This window comes from Hippocampus guttulatus, chromosome 14 (genome assembly GCF_054856545.1).
Source record: "Hippocampus guttulatus isolate MCC_2025c chromosome 14, RoL_Hgut_1.0, whole genome shotgun sequence".
NCBI lineage: Eukaryota > Metazoa > Chordata > Actinopteri > Syngnathiformes > Syngnathidae > Hippocampus > Hippocampus guttulatus.
In genome coordinates, this window is record NC_141274.1 from 11,618,496 (window position 1) to 11,632,810 (window position 14,315).

The 14,315-nt window shown below is 45.2% G+C and overlaps 1 protein-coding gene across 5 annotated transcripts in view; it reads right to left on the reverse strand.

Annotated features, from left to right (window-relative positions):
• pde1cb (phosphodiesterase 1C, calmodulin-dependent b) overlaps window positions 1-14,315 on the reverse strand; it is a 65,849-nt gene that overhangs the window by 7,203 nt on the left and 44,331 nt on the right. For all 5 annotated transcript variants that reach the window (XM_086129336.1, XM_086129334.1, XM_086129335.1 and 2 more), the window contains 11 exons: window positions 12,170-12,283; window positions 10,736-10,918; window positions 10,011-10,077; window positions 9,730-9,846; window positions 9,059-9,199; window positions 5,801-5,901; window positions 4,751-4,879; window positions 3,991-4,092; window positions 2,323-2,443; window positions 598-679; window positions 119-239 (listed from right to left, as the gene is read on the reverse strand). In XM_086129336.1, coding sequence (XP_085985462.1) covers window positions 119-239; window positions 598-679; window positions 2,323-2,443; window positions 3,991-4,092; window positions 4,751-4,879; window positions 5,801-5,901; window positions 9,059-9,199; window positions 9,730-9,846; window positions 10,011-10,077; window positions 10,736-10,918; window positions 12,170-12,283 — 1,278 coding nt within the window. The remainder of the gene's footprint in view (window positions 1-118; window positions 240-597; window positions 680-2,322; window positions 2,444-3,990; window positions 4,093-4,750; window positions 4,880-5,800; window positions 5,902-9,058; window positions 9,200-9,729; window positions 9,847-10,010; window positions 10,078-10,735; window positions 10,919-12,169; window positions 12,284-14,315) is intronic.

Here is a 14,315-nt window from a genome sequence, read left to right on the forward strand (position 1 = left end):
AAAGGCGACGACAATCCCACACAACAGAAACGGATTCCAGTTTTCTTTCTATTAGATCCAGCGCCGATGCACGGAGACCCCCCCTGAAATGGCGTCTCTCTTTTGGCACAAAACCCACCTGGAGCGCCGGAAGCCCGCCAGCCCCGAGTGCGAGGCCTCGTCGATGAGCGGCGTGACGATGCGCTCCATCATGTCGCTCAGTACGGTGAAGGTGGGCACCACGATGAAGTCGATGAAACCTGCGCAAGCACACGCCAGCACGTCCACAGGTTCGTTGTGAACAGGTTTTACGTGGACATTTGTCAATTTCTGAATATTACCTGCTTTGCGTGAGATTTTGTCTTCTACATTATTGTATTGTGTTACAATGAAACCACCTGTTGTTTTCCTAATCAGGGGGGGAATTTATTAGCGGTAGGATTTTCATTTGTTAAAGTGGATGACACACCTTGGGATTAATTCCGGCATGGCGTCAATACAACAGAGGCCACTTTTGGATTCTTTCCCCTCATCGTCGGTTGCACAACAAAACCGATGCACGTTTGCTATGTCCATAGGGTCACTATGTTCTGTTACGTCGGTGCTCTTGCGACTCACCGATCTGGGACTGTGCCACCATTGTTGACTTTCGGTCGCAGAGTGGCGAGAAGGAAAGGCCGAGCTCGGCTTCTTTGTCCCCCTGGGAAACACAAGAGTCGCTGGTGGAAACCACGCTCTCGCTCAGGGCCGCCCCTGACCAATTTGCCCCCCAGGCAAAATTTCATTTGGAGGCCCTCCAAAATACATATTGAATGAACATCACTTCAAACCTGAAATAAATAAACAAATCTAATGTGAACATGCAAGTACGCCTTTTAGTGAGCAACACTTCAGCATCTAATTATTTTTTTTTAGACGCAAAGTCATCAATTATGTCCTTGCATGACAAATGCTGCGCAATGTCATAATTGATCGCTACGGTCGCCGAGCCACTTAGGCACTCTTGTGTCATTGATGGGTGGAGGGAAGTCTCGATCATTCATTTTTTGAAAAGCTCCCTTTAGCAGAGGCAATTTAAACAGAGTGACTTACTGCATGAAAGAGGGCAATCCAGGGATTTGGCGACAGTATGTAGTCGCATCATCATCATCATAATAAAAAGAATAATAATTATATAGAAACGGCTGCTGTTGCTATTATGGGGCAGCGCTTTCAAATTGCCAGTTTTAAAGCATTGGTAAGGACAATAAAGATAGAGATAATGAGTATTTAACCATTTTATCAATATAGATTTTTTTCAACAGTACAAGAAAAACGATAAATGACCAACTAAAAACGTACTCCTCAGGAAGAATGGATACGCCTGAAAATCGAAACATAATCATTTAAAATCGTAGCTATGGCATTAGCATCATTGCTACCTGCAAATGTGACTGATCAAAAGACGGCACAATTGACGGCTTCTTTCGTCCGGTGGTTGCCGGCGAATTATTTGCGGCGAAACGCAAGCTGTGCAAACTCTGCTCGCATTTTCATGCTTTCCACCTGGGTGCTACTTGTTCAAATGATTCAACGGGTTTGTTGGATGAATCGCCGTACTTTCTTGAATTCATTGGCAGATTCTGTTGACGTCAACTTGCAAAACAAAGTTCGAAGGAAAAGGTGGACTTTTGATTGGCTGCAGTCACGCACATTTCCTCTCTTTCATCCATGTAGGGATGTTCGGCCCTGCCCTCGCTACGCCGCTCAACGCCGCTTGATGAGCGGCTCGGCCCGGCAACTGCCTTTGGGGAACAGATGCATTTCATTTTCCCTTCTTGAACACTGAAGATAGAGAGGTAGGAGGTGCCGCACAGAAGCTGTTTATTGACAAGGCGTTCTCACGAGGCAAAAAAAAAAAAATCGACCCCAATAACAAAAGGGGCCATACTGACAAAAACAGTGCTTGATAATGGGAAAAAAGGGCGTGACTGATCACAGTTAATGGTTTCGCACACCGCATTTGACCTCTACAGCTGCCCTTCTTTTTTTTGTGACAAAGAAAATGGTGGTGGCCCACTATATCACACTTTTTGCAAAACAGTATTTGTGTATTTTTTTTTAAAGCATTTTAAACTTTCAAAACAAATCCCAGGCACGTTTCTTTTCACAACATCGTGATGTGACATGTTCATGCCTTTCATCTCCGGTTTGTACCATCATGAAACCAGCTCGGCAAGCATCAAAGGACTAATTGTGCCTGTGTTTTGCTTGTACTTTGACTTTTTTTTTTTTTTTTAAATTGCAACACCTACCCCGAAAGAATGAACACTGCACCTGTGTTGCTGATCAGCTGATGCTCACCTGTCTGAAGAACTCCTCCAGCAGAGAGGTGGTCCAACGGTGGTGCAGGTCCCAACTTTTGGCTGGGTGGCTGATGTCGGCAGTGTGCAGCAGTAAGGACAGGGCTTTCGGCTTATCGATGCTACAGACAACAAGAAATGGAGTGTCACGGTCATATACCAAAGCACTAATAAGCAGGTATAAGCTAATAGATTCGGTGGTTAAAAAAAAATAAAAATAAAAAATCCAGAGAAAGTACACAAGCAGAAACCTGAAGAGACAAGACAGCCAATCGGGGATTTGACAGATAATGGCCCTTAAGAGATGAAAATGGAACACTGTGTATCGGAGTCGGAACGAGAGGACCAATATTAGAGTGAGAGTGTTTTGTAATGCGTATGCTAATTGCTTGCAGGATCCCAACAGGTTTGGTGTGGGTCACTTAGTTTCCCTGTTGTGTGTGTTTTTTAGTTTTATTTTTTTTTACAACGACCCTCGAAATGATGCGCACGGAATTGGATCCGTATTAAATAGGTAAAGCAACTTGGGCGTTTATTGTTTCTTATGAGCATACAATAGTGGTGTCATGGTACGGATTCAGATTTTAGGCATTTCACCTGTCCCATTTTGATTCACATCAGACCCTGTGTACAATATTTATTGTTGAACTAAGGTGGTTCAAGCTCTTTCAAGTCACGTGGACGGGCGGGCAAACTGAGGACTCGATGAATAAAGGCAATAAGAGACGGGGGTGAGAAAACATGAGGTGAGCCTCTGGGGAAATTGGGGAGACAAATGCATAAAGTGCCGGAAAACCCACGACCTGCGCTGTCCGGTTTTTAAAGCAAGACCAAAATATTGGCCAGACCTGGAAATCCGACAACATTTCTTCCATCCGCGATGTGTTCAACCACAAATCCCAATTTATTTTCCATTTAACGTGATTACCTGCTTAAGACTAATTGTCTGTTTCACTGCAATACGCTGTGAAGATGATTTCACATTATCGGGCATCACTGGTGCCTGATGGCATTAAAACCAAGTCACGCTTGACAAACGGATTCACACGGATACCAAAATGGAGAGCCGACTAACAAAAACACATACGGAAGGTTAAACACGGACGGGGTGGGGGTGAGAAAGACCGCTTCGCATTTCCTCTCCTCATCCCATTAATGTCAAGCCTGCCGAAGCCGCCCTCGAATTACATTACAGTCCATTCAGCATTACATCGTTCAGTCTCTTGAGCATTCGTATGCATGTGATGGAAGGAGACCCTCCAGTCAGCACTCTTTCGGCTCTTGTGTGGTGCTCGCACGCACGCACGCACGGACATCCAGGCGCACGAATCTAAAGCCGTCAACTATCTGCTATCGGTGCATTCAGGGCACTTTTGGAAATGGCTTCACGAAGGTCAACAGGTACACCCCTACGCCTCCGCACCCGTTGACTTTTTCTTATCGTCACACCTGCTACACAAGCGGAGGGATGTCTCGCTGTCTCAAATGATTACCTGGCTTGACTCCAGCTTAGAGATAATAAGAGAAGTCAAAAGTACGTGATCGTATTGAACTCAAAAGTCCCTGCAAAGTGCACATAAAGGTCTCTAGCAAATGCCCGGATGCCGCGGCCAAGTGGAGACTGCGGCGTATGACGGAAATTGAACGAAAAACATAAACGTCGACTGACCCCTCGGGCTGTTGCAGGAAGTTCTTCATAGCCTTCACCTGCTGGAAGTGACATGACATGTCGGTGGCCAGCACCATCTCCACGACCAGAGCGCGCAGCTCTCTGTGAGACAAACACAAGACAAAATGAACTCTCACACCTAGGGGGGGGGGGGGGAAATAAAAAGAATCAAAAGCTTGCCGGAACAAAAAAAGCAGGCAGCCGGCACAGACTTTGAGAGCTATTTATAAATGTCTTGCTTTGACAGGTCCGGACTCATGCTACGAAAATTGGATTGATGCTGTCTTCTTTAATATATTATCACAGTTTCGCCGTGTGCAGAACTGTTGGACCTTGAAAGCGCTTGTCATTTCCCACAGAACAAAAAGCGGGTTCACGATGAATGCATAATGTGCACACGGGGGTCACCGGCCTGAACTTTTGTATCGCTTCTTCATATTATTTTTGCTGCAGCGGTAACTTGAATTGCAAGTTGAATGCCTTGTGTGGCCACTTTACCCTCATTTCAAATCGAATATTCCCCAGTGGCGATAATTGAACTGAGATTATTCCGCTCCAAGCCACCTCCCAAATCCCCTATTTTAATTTTTTTTTCCTATGACCCCCCCCCACCCCTTCCCAAAAAAGGGTTACTGTAGTTTGCGACAAGCGGCGGCTCTTCAGTCGAAAAATGTATAAATTGCGACACTCGTAAGTCAAGACAGGACTGTATTTGATTCCCCCGTTGGGGTCACTCAGCCCCCCTCTCCTTTGCTCTGACCTCCAATCGTCCTTGGAGAGGTTGTACAGGATGTTCATCTCATCGTCGTCCTGCAGCAGGCGGTAGGCCGCGCTCACGTGGTGGCTCTCCAACACCGAGCGGTCGTTGTACAGAATAGCCGTGTCGGACCTGGGAGGAGGCCAAGCAAGGACTCCATTACGTCGTTCATGACCGCCGGCGACCAACTCATGTCATCGCTTCTCGTTTTCTTTCGGCATAATTAGGGAGATGGCCTTGATGATATTTAGTTGGGGATTTTTCAATTTTTGGTGATGAGGGGATTTTATCGCCCATGCTGGAATTAGATTCGTCTAATGTTCATATCAATGAGATTAAATTGCCTGAAAACGTAATGGATTTCAATTCAGGCCAAACTACTTTGCTGCCGAAATAGAAATCCCTTGGCACACCGACAGTGAATTACTGTAATGTCCCGGACTTTGTGGCTCATCTCAAAGTCCATCGGTTCATCTCGTAGTGCGAGGGGGTGGATACCAGGCCTCCTTTGAGGGAAGTTACAGTGATGCCGAGTTGTATCGTCGGCTATTTCTTTTGCTGCTTCGTGTATGATGACACGGTGGGAGGAACGAAGACACGCCATGGCTGTAACTTCTCCACAAGTGCAGCTTGTTTTGATTCGATTTCTTGATTTCTATTGTGCAAGAATATCTGACGAGAGGAGCAATTTTCGCTCCGCACGTTTACATTTGCGCATGACATCACTTTATGGTACAACACTGCATTTGTGTAACTTTAGAGTCACTGTTTTTTTCTTATGGAGTTTGTGGTTATCCCCATTTGACTCCATCAAAAAAAATCGTAAAGTTTAATGTTCAAGTAGCGAGCGCATTTCTTTGACTGTCCTTCCCTGCTCCCTTACACAGTGAAACAAGTCTTTATTTTACAAGCTGCGGAGCTCTATTTGGTCTCTTGTCCTCATGTTATTGCCGCGGCAGCGCCCGCGTGCGTAAAGGCCCCTCTCGCCTCGGTAAATGAGGGCATCGATCTCGGAGTCGAGAGCTGAGCGCTTTTGATTTGATGATCCATTACCTTGTCTGAATGTGGAAGTTGTTTGTAGTCCCCGTGTGCTCGTAGTCGTGCACGGCCGCTGCGAAGATCATGGCAAAGATCTCCAACTCAGTTAACCAATGCTGGTGGATGGGGCGAGGGGCGGAGACAAGAAGGTGATGGGCGGGGGTGGCGGCGCAATGGAAAGGGCAGCCGTCAATGAGAAAGAATGCGCAGGGGAGGGAATAATGGACAGGAATTAAGTGATGCGAAATGGGAAGGCAGTGAATGGAAAAGCAAGGAAGGTTGCGTGATGAAGATGTGTAGGAGGGAATACATTACGGTTTGGGATGAATGGAAACAAACGGGCGATGGGGGAAGATGTGGGGAAGGTCAGAGGAGCAAAAAGAAAAGTTTAGAGAAGACAAGTTCAATACTAAAAGTGTCATTTTAACGTCAAGTTGAGTGACTGGCTCCTTAAAGTAAAGTTGCCCCTAAAAAAAACAAAAAAAAACCCAGCTTTAAACAATGCCCTCTGGTCATCTCAACATCATATTTTACAAGGAGACATGCTTATTCACCCCCCGCAATTTAAAAATACTAGCTCCAAACACGTTTTGAACACAAAATATCCCAAACATAAAAAAATGACTGCACAGCACAGCCTTATGCAAATGAGCCATAGCTGGCTCCACCCACTATACTGTGGGCCAATGTCAACAAATAAAGTTTTTGTGACCGTCAGCTAGTCCAGTGATCCTCAAAGTGTGGTACAAGCACCACTTGTGGTACGCAGTCTCTCATTAATAGGATGCAAAAAAAATAAAAATCACTGCCCAAGTACAGCAGCGTTGTATTTAACTTTTCAGTAGGATGCGTTTGCATGTCATCTTTCAGAAGGCTCCGTTTTTCATTTCGGCACAATGCTCAATAAATATTAATTGAGTCATTAAGTACTTTTTTCAACATTTTAAATTGACTGGACCTCTACGGCGGAGCCCTGCATATTTCATATCCGCCCCGTGTCCTTTTCCGAAAAGATTATTTTGTTCTCATACTAAATAGCACATCGAATCGCTTCTGAATATCCTTCATCTGCTACACGTTGTCTTACTTTGCGACTACACTACGACTGCACCTTGACGTGCGAGCGTGCATGCGTCAGCTTTCATGAAGCGTTCATGTGGATGTTGGCGTTACACACAAACACACACCCATGAGTGAGTATTTTGGTGGCACGCATGTCTGCGGAGAGAACTCAGCTGGATATAAGATAAGATAAGATAAGATAAGATAAGATATGCTTTATTTGTCCCGCAATGGGGAAATTACAATCAGAATTCAGAAAGGAAAAACGCTGGGTAGGGAGAGGGAAAAAAAACACACGCTCGAACTATCCTCTTCGGAGGATAATTTAAGTCCAGGATAAAAAAGACCCTAGCACATGAATAAGCATTAGACAGTTACAACAAGTCACAAGACATAACATGTATAAGGGGGGGGGGGATGAATGGGAAGGGGGGGAGGCGGGGGAGGGTAGGGTAACCGCAACGCGGCTGACGATGACCAGCCGCACGGTCACCGTTGCGCTCCGCATCATCGAACCACGTCACGGGGGAAAAAGAATCGGAGCGATGAAGACGGTGATAACAAGGATGTGTATGCGCGTGTGGTTGTCCAGTTGTGTATGTGTATGCGTGTACAGGTCATAGCTGCTTCGTCGAGGTCTGCTTATCATGAAGACAGTCCCGGCTTATCAGTCCATGGCCGAGAAGGAGGGGGGTTGGTGGTGGGGGGCCCTAGACTCCATGCGTATTTCCATCCAGGGGAAAGGCCAGATAGCGTTGTTTGTTTTGGAGAGACGGCCGCCAACAATTCCAGACAGCCTTGAGTCCTTGGTCTGTATCTCTCACTGGCGCCGATCAGCCAATCCTCAATTCCTTTTCGAAGCGACAATTCCAACGTCTCCATGCTATTATCGATCGCGCGGAGTCGCTCCAAACCGCAACAATATTGCGGTTGAGCTCAGTCACCGCTTGAGTCTGAGTGTTGGACATTCGCGCCAAGCCATCCAGAGTGACCGGCAGCTTCTTCACTTCCAATAGAGCTGCTCCCGTCGGTTGAATTTTGCGATAGAACAGCAAGCTGCCAACACCAAACAGCAGCATACCTGTTATCAAAAGGCCAATAATGTAGATGTCTTCCACGTCCTCCACGGACAGTACTGTCAGGCACACCGGTCTCCACTTTCTCCATGGATCCAGGGCGTATCCGGCAGCAAGTGTCCCCGGAGGGCAAGCAGGCTCCCCACTGCCCGCTCTTTCCGTCGAAATTTTTTTGTCAATTACATCGAGAGACCAGCCAACTAATTCCATGGTTAGTTCTTCGGATGAAAACACGGTAGGAGGCTAGGGAAAAAAGTTGGACAAAAAGACAGCGCAAGAACACTAAGTGGCGAGCAGGGAAAAAAAAGGTGGGGGGGCAGGGAGCAGAGCAGAAGCGTCCGCCTTCGTCGAGAGCCAAGCAGAAAAGTAATATGGTTGACTAATCAACAGCGGGGGATGCGAAAGGCCGCGAGGAACAAGAGGGAGCAAGAAGGCCAATGCGTCGTCCCCTTGGCGTATTTGCTCGTGGGCCAGCTTTATGAATGACCTGTTGATTGTTGATTTAATGGAGTCTGGAGGGCGTGCGGAATGACAAATGCTCTTGCGCGGCTCTCCCAGGAGCCCCGTGGTGAGAGCGGTAATGTGGTTTCCTGCGCGAGGCGCGGCCCGCAGAAAAAGCCAGCGTGTCGGCGGCTGTCACGGCCATCTTATTAGGGTGATGAAAGAAAAACACTGCGGAAGCGAGGGGTGGCTGGATAGAAATTGGGAATGAAAAGAGGCAAGCGCGGTTTTTCTTGTGCTGAGGAAAAAGTAAATAAGGTTAATCCAGCGGTGTTGCTCTTACTCCTAAGGGGGACCGTGATGGAAGGCTTTAAGATGAACTCACACAAAATGATGGTGTGTAGTGACTTTCTACAATTTCCACAGGTGCTTCATTTGCATTACAAATATCCAGGGACTTTTTTTTTTTTAATTTGCTTACCCACATACGATGTTCTAGATTTGTGTGAGCTAATACTATTGATGAGCCTCATGTGAAGGTAGTTTGTCTGACTTGAATAATTTAACTACTGAGCACAGTCATTTACATAACACATGACTGTGTATATGTTCGATGCGTGTTTATGCTCTACGGGTTATTCATTGCCCGTGGTGTCACAGGCCACAATAAATGAATCAATTCAGACATACTCACCACCATGCCGGTCTTGAGTAATAAGTAATGAACAGTCTGTGTAACGTCGGCAGCATGTATCAAGTTGTGGTAGGGGTTTTTATGCTTGTTGTATCCAACTTCCAAGGCCTCAACAAATGACACAACTGCAGAAATTGGGATCTGGAGGGCAAAGAAAACAAAGATTATTAAAACTGTGAGCAGCAATGAAAGGGAGGTGGGGGGTGGGGTGGGGTGGGGTTCCATGTGATGACTGAATGGAGGTTTCCAAAGCTTTTTAATGGTGTTTTTTTGTCTTTTTCTACACCCACGTTGAAGCCTCTAAATGCCATTAGAGCAGTTAAACATGGCACAAAGTGCACCTGCCGTTTTGTCACATGCGGTTTGGTAAATGGTAAACGGGCTGTCACTTTTGTAATTATTATTGTGAGGACAAAAAGGTAAGTTAGGTCTTATCGGGTGAGCACCGAGCGTAAATTCAGGTGTATGTTTATTGCTGACATTCAGGCCAAGCGCTTTGTTTTAACAAGTACTTGTTAAGGTTTCGTAAATTTCATGTTTTCTCCATGTAATGTTTGTTGATTTAAAAATATATATACATTTTAGTATTATAGCATTGTTCCATTTTTTGGGGTCTTCTTTCCTTTGTTTTTTTTTAATATGCTTACAAACAGGTTGGACTGTATCTTTACCTTGAAACGGCTGATGAGGTCGTATCTGGTGAGCAACTCGTAAAAAATGAATTTAAGTGCGTGATCGCCACTGGCTTCGTTCAGAGCGAAGACGTCAAATGACCACTTGTCAACATTCTGTGTGGGAGAAGAAAAAAAAAGGTGTTGTACTCTTTTGGTCATAAATTTCAGCAACAACATGAATTCTACTTATTTACTTATTTCCAGCCATGTAGTACTGTGTGCAAAAGGTGTTTTTCCAGATCTGCTTGTGCTTGATTTTGGACGGCACGTGTTCATACCTTCAGCACAGATATAACGGAAGGCGGGTAGCTGAGTCCCACCAAATTGGAGGTGCGTCGGTACATTCTGTTTGGATGAGATAAAACACACCGCTGTGCGTCAACACAAGTGGTCCCAAACTAACACTCGCACGCCTTCGCCGAGCGAGAGTTAGCAAATTCGTGGGGGTTTTTTTGTTGTCAGGGTTGGTGAAAGGTTGCAAAAATTCCAAAGAAAGGTCGCCAGATGATTGCAAACAGTTTTTCTTGTCGCCATCCAATTTCAATAACATTCAGTTCAATAACATATTAATGCTGCAATCGAACTGATTGTGCTGCTCCTTCTGGTGTGCCTACCCAGGCCACAGTGTGGCAGTATAATACTAGAATACCATCTTTTGTTGTTCAACTTCACTGTCGCTTCGAAGACGACAACTACCGATGCTAATCGTGAGGTAATCGTTTGTTAGCATTGAACGAAGCAGAAATTTTGAAATTCAACTGGGTGTTTTCAATACATGACTCGCAGTTGATGGGTCACTCATATCACATGGCGCCACTGTTGTTCCCTCAGCACCAAGATATCACGAAAAGGCAATATTTTGAAATTAGACACAGTTGGGGTAGGTGATTTTCCACCAATAATGGAAGGTAGGTCCATTTAAAAAAAAAAAAAGAAACACAAATATATGAATCTACACGTAGTGAATTAGGTAAATGCCGGGGAACACCGTACTTAGTTTTACCTCTCCACAAATATTCCCGCCTGGACGGCATGGACAATGCTTCGGAAACGAGGTTTCTCCTCATTACGTCGCAGCATCAAACCCATCTGTCGCGTGAAGGTGGAGGCCAGCCAGTCACGCACCTCCGACGGTACCGACTCGGACTGGATGTCGCTGAGCTCATCCTCTGTGTCCACCAAACGCCTGAAAGGAGAAGAGGGGAGGGGAGGGGAAAATTCAGCTGGCGGCAGTCTGACAAGGGGATCAAGGCCAAATCCTCGCGATGCCCATCAAATTTCATCACATCTTACGTAACGTTGCTTCTTAAAATGCCATGATGCCCCGCTCAAATCCAATTGTGTGACAGCATTGGCTCGATCGTGTTTCGCTTGACGTGTACCGTCAAAGCCTCCGAACCGAGCGCAATTTGTGACGGCAAGGCCACAGCAACGCATCACAACACAGGTGCTCAGCGCAGTCCTGCGCTCTTTTGGGTTCATCATCCGCCATCCTGGCTCGGGTGGTCGTGCTATCGCCGGCCCTAATCTGCTTGGATCCACATGACGGAGAGGTTTACATAATTTCATAATCCTGGACATATTTCATACTCTGGACCCGCAGGCCACACATCATTCTTATCACTTAGGCTTGCCTCAAATTGGGGAGTAAACCATTTTCCCCGAAATAAGTCAAAATAAAGAAATGAATAAATGGTAAAAAATAAAATGTCATGAAATATTCAGTATTACTATTGACTCTTGTATGCTTATCATTCCGACAGCATTTCACGGGTCTTTGACAATCCTACGCACAGTGATTGTTCTAGTTTCCATTCCACTATTTTACATTCATTTTTATATGTAAACATGTATTATTTTGCTTTTTTTTTTTACATGTTCCATCTCATATTTGATCTTTTTCCCTCCAATATACTCATGACATTCCTAATATTTTCATGTATTTATTTGGATAGATTTTTTAATGTATTTTTTTAACTTAGTGCTTGTTTGTGTCATATATTTGATTTATTTTACAACATTTTTCTTATAATTTTTTTTCTACTTTCTGACTGATGTAGCTATTTTTTCCCCCTGAATATTTTGTATTTTTCTACTTGTCTATTTTAATAATTGTCAACATGGTTTTTGTCCAATATTGGTGTCATATTTCTCAAGCATTTTAAGATTCATTCTCTCTTCTATTTGTTTATATATATATATATATATATATTTTTTTTTTTCTTTTGGTAATATGAGCATGATTGCTTCAGCTCTTATTAAACTCTCCACATAGCAACGTTATGACGACCGCCTTAAACTCTTTTTGGAATATGGTGAAAATGCTGCTCATCGTTACCACTTTGCTCACAGGTTATGAAATGTTCATACCAGTTCATCTCCGCCTGCGAATAAAAACAAAAAGCACGGCGATGCAGCCACGGATTTCAAAGCTCACCTCGTCTCCTCGATGTAGACCGACTCCAGCACGGACGCCGCATACTCGAGGTTCTTCTTGAGGTCGGCAAGGGAAGCCTCCCCTCTCTCCAGCTGTTTGACCAGACATCTTAATCTAAAACAGACATTGGACAAACCAGTTCACAAAGTGGATTAACTCCTCTGCCATGTTGACATGATCCATTCACTGGCTAACATTATCATCTGGTTTGCCTCGGCCGCTTGTTTTTCCTTGCAGCAATGACCTATAATACATGTCTGAGACACAGTAGTTAGAATTAAGTAGACACTGTCGAAAGATAAAATCAGAGCGAGCAGCATGCGTGACGTGGACACTGGCGGGTGAGAACCCGGAAGAGAAGACAAATAGCGGCAGTGAGGACGAGTGCCCGTGGAGGACGGACTTTTATAGAAGCCCGTGGTGCGGAGCAGGCGCGCTCGGTTCCGCACGTGCAAGTGCCATCGACGCAGTGACGGGTCAAACGCAGGGTAATTAACAGCATTAAATATAGCTGCCTTCCATCTGCAAGTGTCAGATCCAGGTAGATGACTCGGACAAGTTCATGGGAGTGGTCGTCGTTAACCTCTTTAAAATTTGCTTGTCCTTCCACAGCTGTCAGCAGTGACAGTTGAAGTGCATGTCAGTGAGTACGCTGCTCTTTTATTGAGGAGTGGATTTAGAATACCAAAGTTTAGATAAGACAGTCGGGCGGTCACTGTTAAATACTTTTGGAATGGAATTAATGCACCTTGAATAAACCAATGTCATTTTATATGACTGCGAATTAATTTACGGCCAAAGGTCATCGGGGTCTGGCATATTCAAGGTCTGGCAAATACAGGCACAATAAACTTGACTTCCTGCAGCAGGCCGGCTATTGCTGACGCTTCGCTGGAGGGGGTCATGTGATCGCTCATAGTGAAAGGACTTGCAGGCGACGCGTGTTGTTGAATTATTAAGCGGAAAGGTTTCAGATGCTCTCATTGATTACAGGTAACGTGACAGCGGCCGTATTTTTGCCTCCTAATTGAAGGCTTCTGGATTCAACAGTTCTCCCAATTCGGCCGCCTAAAGAATTAAAACAATCAGTCACCAGATTCACACGCATATGTTGAATGCTGCATCCGTGACCGAGATGTCAGAGCACTTTACTGTCCACTGCATTTAACATTTACCCGATGCCAGCGGCTGATTCTTATCCGTTTATCGTTTCACCCGGCACGAGTGGGTGAACAAATTTACCTTGAAAAAGCAGATTGCAGGCTGAAATACGTGAAGGTCAGAGAAAACAGAGTGACTAAGAAAGCATCCTTTGAAGACACAGAGTTGCGGTTTCGATGTGTCGTTTGATGTAAGGACCCCCTGCCGCACTTTAGGTCAGAGCTGGCGCTTGTGTAGTCCACTTGTGAGAGTTTCCCCCCTTTGTGGTGAATGATTACGATAGCCACCAAACACGGTCCATTTGTTACATTTTGGTGACGACCCTTTAAACGGGCTGTCGCTTGGTACTGCGCTTTTCTACCGCAGCGACTCAAAACGCTTCACTCTGTTACCTCATTCACCAACCGATGACGCAGCATCAGGAGCAACTGGGGGTTGAGTATCTTCCTCAAGGACACTTCAATATGGTCGCAATGGCAACCGCGGGAAATGGTCCAAATCGCTGCTGCCCGTGTGTTTCACAGCTAATTTTATTTAATTTCTTTTTTTAATACATGTTGGAACATGTGCCCAATTTTGAATGCACTGTTTATGGCTATTAATCTTCTCAAATTCTCTGGGAGCAGCCTAATTGTGTTTTGGGTGGGATGGGACACCCACAGTGGATCTATTTTCACCAGGATCTAAGCGATGGAATTTTGTGTGAGAAGAATCTGGAGAGTTTGAAGGAAATCGGAGGATCAGGATTCATAGTGGGGAGCCATGAAACTGCTCTCAACAATGATGAAATCTCTAACCCTTCAAAAGAAAGCGTCTCCCTTCTCTCCGGTATACGTGATTGAAATTTGGGAGCCACCTGACAAAGTTTCCAAGACGAGTTCGTCTGCGAAGGATGCCTGAAAGTGATCCAAAAGTTGCATAAAAGGACTGCCTCACACCAAAATGTCAGCTTTCCTGAGTGGCGAGTGTTTTCGAGCACGGCTAC